Genomic DNA, 8,570 nt, shown 5'->3' with positions numbered 1-8,570 from the left:
GGTGATCACCAATTTAAAAGTCTTACTTGTTGGCCACCAAGCGCATGACAGTCCAGTCCTTTGGAAACATCTCCGGGCGGATCAGGATTCGGAACACGGTAAATATCTGCAACAGGAAATCCTTGGAGAAGGAGTAAATAGGCCAGTTCAGTGATTTTATCTTAACTGTGAATACACGTCTATGCACACACCTATAAGAAATACGCTATGCGTTACTGTTACCACTCGCAAAGTCATGAGCCTACTCTAACCACTTCCCCAGGAGAAGACCCATCACCCTTCCCATGCCTGCCTTCGCACCCTTCCCAAATGTTCCCTTTCTTCTTGTCTCTCATGCAAAGTAGAAATGACTTTTTACTTTTCTTCACAAGTTCTAAAAAAAAGTTGGCTCTGGAAACAAAATGGAACACTTGTGATAGAAGATTAGCAAACAAATATATTCCTTTGATTTTAAGATAGCATCTTAAACGCCAGCTTTTCAGCCCAAGAGAAAGATGACCAATCCTGGTTTAGATCAGCTAGTTTGCACCCTGTGTCCTGAGCCGCTCTCACTGCACACGGACCCTACAGGACAGAAGAAGGTTTCCAAGGTTGCAAATCTTTACAAGAACAGATCGCCAATCCTTTCCTCTGGGAAGTGCTGGTGGGCTCCCTTCACCAAGCTTGTGATTATTCAGCAGCCGAGCACTTGGCCGCTCTACCAGCAGGGCAGATTGTGCTGCCCCTGAGACAGATATCAACGTTTATGAAGTTATGTTTCTTAAAAAACAAAATCACCAATAGAAACTCAAGTTTCTTGAGGGTGCTCTAAAAATACGATCTTTGTCGGATGTGTGTGGGCTGACAGGATAGGAGCAAATTATTCTGAGTGTGGTGTGTTGGAGAAATTGGAATGAAGATAAACGCTAAATTGAGCCCAGCACCCAGGCCTCATGGCTCTGAGACCGCCACGCAGAGATCACGCTACATGACAGGAACAGTCACTCAGATGTTACCTTTAAACCAAACACCCGGAGACAAGAAGCTATTGTCAAACAGGAAAACATTTCTTCTTGACACAGTATAAGCGCCAGGACCACCGATGGTGCAGCACATGATACTAAGAGGAGACTCGGAGACAAGTGCCCACATTTAGTGAGGGAAGTGTAACAGTCTCTATTTGAAAAGTGATGGGCTAAATCGAGCTTTGATGTAGATTTATTAACTGCAACCACCTGATATTTTTTTTTTTGGTTTTAATAACCTTAAACGATGCTACGAAAACAATTTACTCTAATTTGATTGAAAGCAACAATACAGTGTTGCTTAAAAAATGAAAAAGCAACTCAAAACACAAGAGATTTATTTATCAAACTCAGAAACACATTATGCTCAACATGTAAAGCTGCTGCAATAAAAGATTATGGCTGTCACTCACATCCCCGGGAGATAGAAAGAATCTGAAAACTGAGAACCATGTGGTGGCTTTGTGTGTGTGCGTATGTGTTTGTGTGTGTGTGTGTGTGGGCACGCATGCGCACGTGCATGTTCTAACAGCTTTGATCGAGCTCATAAATATTTTGACAAGAACTTATTTTCGCTTCTTTGGCATCAACACACACGTTTGCATGCGGTAAGTGCCCTGTGGAAGTGTGTCCACTAGGCCACCTGTCATAAACGGCCAGGTTCATCCTGCTCATGTCGCTACACTCCCCAGAGACAGCACTTGGTAAAATGTGTGTGAGGGTCAGGAGATTTCCATCAGCACCTTACACTTTGACCCTCCCTTGGCAGACAAGGATATTAGGGTGTTGAAAGTTTAAGAAGCTATTTTAAATTTCATGTCCAGAATTTGTTCTGATGATCCTACTTGATTATTTGAGGTTTCCCACTAATACTTGTGATAGTCCCTATTCCCCACTAAAAGATTCCCCACTTTCAAAGAATTTGAATCTCACTTCAATTTCCTATCTGACTGACCATGCTATGATAGATACCACAAAAATATCTTGAAAGTGAAGGTCATTTCCTCTTGTAGTCTACATGTTGTTAGGAGGAAGGCCAAAAAACAATAAAAAAACCGAACCTACTGCCATCGAGTTGGCTCCTGCTCCCATGGACTCCAGAGGGTTCCTGACTCTAGAACTCTACAGGAGCACACAGCCTCATCTTTCTCCTCTGAGGGGTGTGTTTGAACTTCCAACTTTGAGGCTAGCAGCTAATGCCTAATCCACAGGGCCACCAGGGTTCCTTTGGTAGGTACAGTTTCAATAAATTCTCGAATCCTGAAGTTTCACTTTCTCTCCTAAAACTTCAATCATAAGTGAATCTAAGATGCCCCATTTTCTCTGTGTGTGTGTGCGTGTGTGTATGCGCGCACGCGCGCGCACGTGTGTGTGTGTGTGTGTGTGTGTGTGTGTGTGTGTTCATGTGTTTCACGGAGGAGAAACTGGATGAAAAGTTTGGCCACAGACCTCGAGACACCAATACCATAGACTAGCTGTGCTAACTTTCTCTTGCAGTTCTCGATGCAAAGGAAAAGGTATTCCCAGTGGAGGAGCTGGGGATGGACTATGCTCCTGCGTTATCTCATTACCCTGTCCGACTTTGCTCACAAAAATCAAAGGCCCAGGCAGTAGCATGTGTACTGGTTACAAATAGCGCACTTGAGGGAAAACTTGTACCTTTAGTTATAAAATGTGTCTAGCCTCTGCTTGAAAAAAAAATTCCCCATCAGAAGCACCTTCACTTATTGCATGTGCACTTAAATCATGACCAAGGCTTCTTTTCATGCACTAGTAACACGAAAACAAAATAAAATGCAAACCCATTAAACCAATCTTAACTCATAGCAACCTTTCAGGACAGAAGCAAACTGCCCCAGAGGGTTTCGAAGGGTATACATCTCTATGAAAGCAGACTGGGGCATATTTCACCCAAGGACCAGACAGTGGGTTCCAACTGCCCACTTTGGGGTTAGTAGGCGAATCTGTAACAGGTGCACCACCAGGGTTCTTTCCTACTGTCAAACCAACCAAATCCATTGCCTGGAGCAGCCTTAGAGGACAGAGTAGAAATGCCTCACAGGGTTTCCAAGGCTGTTACACAAGCAGGTACCACATCCTTCTTCCACAGACCCACCAAAGGGTTTGAAGCGCTCTTTCTGTGCCACTAGGGTGCCATTTCTGGCACTACAGTCAGGGCCATAAAGGTTGCATGCACTTGCTCCAACTTACCTACAGACTTGATTTAAAGGCACATTTACAAACAGATCTTGTTTGTAATCTCAGGACTGCCTGTCTAGTCTATTGTTATTTGAAAGATTTGCCACAAGTTTCAAATATGTAACCCCATTGATGTGGGATGTGAATTCAATGACAGGGTATTAATAATCATTTGTCGCATTTAAGTTGTGTAACCTAATTGAATCTTTAAGTACATTATACACAAATTAACTCGCAAATGGTCTTCAGTCTCCCAGGACTATAGAACTATTGTTTTGTAATCAATATGTTACAACAAAGAGTACAAATCGAAATAAACTGGACGGAAAAGGATGGTTTGTGAAGCAGGAAAACATTGCTTTGGAGCGTTGACTCATTCAGACAGGGTTGGATATTCTGGAATCTCTTCCTGGGACACAAAGACACGATCCCTGTACTCAGACCATCGTTTTCAGGAATGCGGGGGACACAGCAAATGATTACCATGCGACCCAGAGCAGGGGACACGGAGACTGCAGTCTCTGGAGGTTTCAGGAAGAAAGGGTGACATGAGGTGGAGTTTCAAGCACCAGTTGAAAGCGGGGCATGGAATTAGGCAAAGGAACTGAGGTGGTGATGGGACAGGTATTTCGGGTGGACAAAAAGGTTCAAAGAAATTCAAATTTGCATGCTATGCATGGTCACCTGGGGCTTGTATGAGATTTTAAGCAGCTGGAGTGCTAGGTGTTTGGAAGGGAGTGGAAGATGATGAGGTTAGAAAGCAGTTACGGTCAGGGAAGATGTAATGAACAGACTGGTTCTGGTCTTGCACGCAGGGACTACTCAAGAGTTGTACGGTAGGTGAAGACCCAGTCAGATGTGATTTCTGAAAGCTAGTGGGCTGGTGTATGGGCGACACTGAAAGTTTACATTAGTCTGTGCTTCTAGAACATGTATAATCGCATGCTTAAATCAAAAACCTCCTGCTTGTCTATGAAAAGCCTTAATCAACAAAGAGCAGGAATCTAACCATTACAGATGCATGAAATACCAGGGAGATGGACACCACTTTAGCCCCCAGCACAAGGTGGGTGTATAATAAAACATTACTGACTATAGAAGGAGGAAAAAACCCCTAATCACTACCTAGTTATTGCTTTTGTTGATTTTTAAAATAATGCCTTGTTCTAGAGAAGGAAAAAAAAATTAAACAATGCTGAGAACCAGCCCCCGGGTCTTTGCTCCTACACACTTTGTGCTCTGACACTGTGACTCACTCCACTTTGTCAAGTACCCGGGGCCCAAGGAGAAGAAATGGCACAGTGTCTGAGAAGTCAGAAACCACGCCAACAGTAACCCTGGAGCCATCCGGGGTTTTCAAGCAAGAGTACAATTTAAACACCATTACTTAGTGGACACTTGAGACCCTCAGTCTCAAAATTCATTCTGACTCAAAGAACTCTTGGACAATCTGGGACAATGCTTTCTTTTAACTGGGAATCTTGGAAGAAACAGTGGTTTTTTCCAAAGAACAACAAAAATGTTCATTTGAAATTGTCAATATATCATCTGTCACTATCCACTGAAATCTAAATTGTGCATAGCTTATGACTCTTCTAAATCATGCATAGCCTATGCATTCTTCTTCCAAGAATTTAAAGAAATTTGGGACTAAGTTCACATATATATTTAAGATGTTCATTGTTACAGTATCCATTCTGTAAATCCTGGACACAATGGAGTGACTAAATAAATTATCTGGCACCCCTATAATGACATTTTAAAGAAAAAGGTAATGTTCTCCATGTCATCCATGACATCTGACTGTGGCAAAGACCATGTAGACCTCGATGAAGAGTATGATTACATGGTACACAAATAATGTGCAGTGAGCGCAGGAAATCCTCTAGGAGGAGATATCCTTTTATGTTAATAGTAGCTATCCCTGGTGATTATTGATCATTTCTATATTCATAGGGGCTATAATTTAAGGTCTTTCACTCAATTTTAATTATAACCTCCAGATTGAACATAAGCAGGAAAAACAATTGTTTTCAGGTGAAATGCCAACTGACTGGTATATGGACTAGCTCTCCCCAAACTCATTCTTTGTTCTCTATGACCCAGCTTGTGAACTGCACCAAACTAACGAAAAGATTCATTTCAGAACACGCAAAATATTTGAGTCAGTTAACAGTCAAAGACTAGACAACCCTATGGGTGATAAATATAAAAATTTCCCACACAGCCATGGCAGGGTGAAGGTTTCTACTCAAGCAGACAAGGCAGGGTGATTGTGTCTGTTGTCCTATAATTAATTCCCTACAACCGAGCATTTGAGCATCCTTTCAATATGATGGAGTGTTTGGAAAACTGGAGAAGGATGAGGGAAAATGTAAATGAGAGAGAAGTCATTCTCCACCCCTCCACAGGAGAATTAGCTTCTAAACTTTTCATAGACACCATTGAAAGATGCACCAGAAGTCTCTAAATCTTAGCAATGATTGGATTTTTATAAGCCTGACACCCGCATTTTCTATGTAATGTCAGCCTGCTGAACTCGTCCAGTATATTGATTAGAGCTGATGAGATTATCAAAGACAATGCTGCTTTCCTTAGTCAGAGCATGGTAGCCAGAACTTCTTATGACGGTGTTAGAGGAATGAAGCTAGCTAATATATTTATCTATTCTTCCTTATCTTTTACGTAGGCAATGTTTGTAAATATACTACATTAGGGTTAGGCTATTTTCCCTTTTCTCCTTCGTTTTGTTCCTGTGTTTCTGGCCTACAGAACTTTCACGATAAAGGTTTCCAATTCCATGTTCTTGTTCAAAAGAAGAGCTAACGTCTCTGCTTGATTAGCAGAAATCGTAATTAAGGTCTAAAACAGAGGAGAAGGTGTGAGGATGAAACGGAGGAAAAGAAACAGACTGTAATGGAAACCGGGAAGGCTACGGTCAAGGGATGATCTGAACAGAGATGGGTAAGAACAAGAGACATGAAAAAGGCATTGATTAAAATAATTTTTTAAAATGCAACTTACCCTTAGATCTTCCTTTGTATTGAAACTATCAAGAAGCTGCTGATAATGTCTATCTGTCATCTGTCGTAAAAGGGACAGGAGACACGCAACAAATTCCCCCTAATTAAGGGAAAAAAAAGTGAGGGAAAAGTGCATATTTTAAAGCCAGGGCTTTATTTTTTTTTCTTTATTTTATCATTTTATTGGGGATTCATACAACTCTTATCACAATCCATACATTTGTATAGCTGTTACCCTCATCGTTCTCAAAATATTTTTCCCCCATGTAAGTCCCTGGCATCAGCTCATTTTCCCCCCTCCCTCCTTGCTCCCCCCTCTCTCATGAACCCTTGATCATTTATAAATTATTTTGTCATATCTTACACTGCCCGACGTCTCCCTTCACCCACTTTTCTGTTGTCCATGTAGGTCCTTGTAATCGGTTCCCCCTTTCCACCCCACCTACCCTCCACCCTCCCAGTATCGCCACTCTCACCACTGGTCCTGAGGGGATCATCCATCCTGGATTCCCTGTGTTTCCAGTTCCTATCTGTACCAGTGTACGTCCTCTGGTCTAGCCAGGGTAGAATTGGGATCATGATAGTGGGTAGGCAGGAACCATTTAGGAACTAGAGGAAAGTTGTATGTTTCATCGTTGCTACACTGCACCCTGACTGAAAGCCAGGACTTTAAAGAACACTAGCAACCTACTCTACGCTGTCTTCAAATAGAATATTTACAACAAAAATCAGCAGGTTCTAACATCACCCTGTGAAATCTTCTTAATCAAAATTATCCACAATATCATAGCCAACATTTTCTCCCTGTAATGTATTACCATTTATTTGGTAGACAGATTTTTTTCCTCCCCTTAATATAGAGTAAATTTTCTACTGGCTGGCAGCTTTTCACTCTGGAACTAGCCTCACATACTTAAAGGAGGTAAAGCAATGAGGCCTTCTAATATTTACTGAGCACTTCCTATATTCTCATTCATCATCTCATTTAAGCCTCACACCAACCCTACGAGGTATGGGGAAATGGAAGTTTATATGGCAAACGTTCCCCCTGTAACTTCATGTGACCCCCAGAATGATAAACATACATTCATCTGATCTATGTATGCATGGCTGGGGCTGTCTTCAGAAATGCTCAATCTTAAAAAGCAGTAACCAGCTGAGGTATTTTTTCTATCTTTTTCCTTTTTCACCGTTTCTCAAGTTGATATTTGCCACATCAGGATGATATTAATTCCATCCCTGCTATTTCTGAGCTCATTGCATCTCCTCTTAAGTTGGTGTCAAGAAAGCAGATAACTCTGCTTATTAGAATCATGCCCCAAAACATTAGAAACAAAAAAACCCAGGGCATTCTCCTTTGGAGCCTTGTTTGTTTCTAATGAGAGGCAGGGATTTATTTGCAGATTTTAGACCATGCATTTTCCAGATGAAATGCCTTTACTTTCTTTTATTGCCTTCTGATGAAGGAATCTTGTGAAAGCAAAAAGTCTACTAACGCCCACACACAGGAAGGACGCACTAACTACTGGATGGCTTCTAATGTCACAGAGGCTGAGCCTGGTGCTCCAGGAAGGCACCAAACAGACTTCGGTTGATGGAAGATGAAAGGAGTCAAGCTATAGGGCCATAAGGTACTTATTAGGATTTTTGCTCTGTACTCTGTTAGTATGGCAGCTGGGCACAGTGGTTACACTCACCTGCTACCCTAAACGTTTGCACTTGAACCCAGCAATACTTCTGTGGGAGAAAGAGGAGGCAGTCTGCTCTTGTAAAGATGTATAGCTTTGGAAACCCTGTGGGGGAATTCTCCTTTGACTCAAAGTAACCCGATGAGTTATTCATAGTTACTAGGAGTCAGAAACCACCCGATGGCAATGGGTTTGATGGAGCACTGTAAATATCTGCCATGCCCTAAAGTTAAACATACTTGGGTTCAAATCTTAGCTCTATTAATATCTCCGAGCCTCAGATTCCCTCTTTAAGCTGGAGAGCATACTGTCCGCTTAGTAGGACAATTACAAATTCCATACATGAGATGCCCACTACAATGCAGGCATTTTTTACTGTTGTCATCGGGTGTTATTGAGTCTGTTTGAGCTCATAACAATCCTATGTACGAAAGACTGACACAATGACCAGTCCTGCATTGTCCTCACTCGATTTCCTCCTTGAGCCCGTTGCTGCATCACTGTGTCGATCCATCTCATGGAAAGTGCATTCATCTCTTGAAATCCTTGACGACTTCAATCTTTTTTCTATCATGATGTTGTTTATTGTTTCTGTTGTGAGGATTTGTGTGTTCTTTATGCTGAGTTGTAATCTAGACTAAAGGAAGGCTGTAGTC

At 41.8% G+C, this 8,570-nt stretch overlaps 1 protein-coding gene across 1 annotated transcript in view; it reads right to left on the bottom strand.

Annotated features, from left to right (window-relative positions):
- Positions 1-8,570, bottom strand: part of DOCK4 (dedicator of cytokinesis 4) — a 503,583-nt gene that overhangs the window by 102,694 nt on the left and 392,319 nt on the right. The window contains exons 26-27 of the mRNA XM_045288941.1: positions 6,228-6,326; positions 27-121 (exon numbers count right to left, since the gene is read on the bottom strand). Coding sequence (XP_045144876.1) covers positions 27-121; positions 6,228-6,326 — 194 coding nt within the window. The remainder of the gene's footprint in view (positions 1-26; positions 122-6,227; positions 6,327-8,570) is intronic.

This window comes from Echinops telfairi, unplaced genomic scaffold (genome assembly GCF_000313985.2).
Source record: "Echinops telfairi isolate 266 unplaced genomic scaffold, ASM31398v2 ScPeMD7_23;HRSCAF=83, whole genome shotgun sequence".
Classification (NCBI taxonomy): Eukaryota; Metazoa; Chordata; class Mammalia; order Afrosoricida; family Tenrecidae; genus Echinops; species Echinops telfairi.
This window is presented reverse-complemented; position numbering and strand designations above follow the sequence as displayed.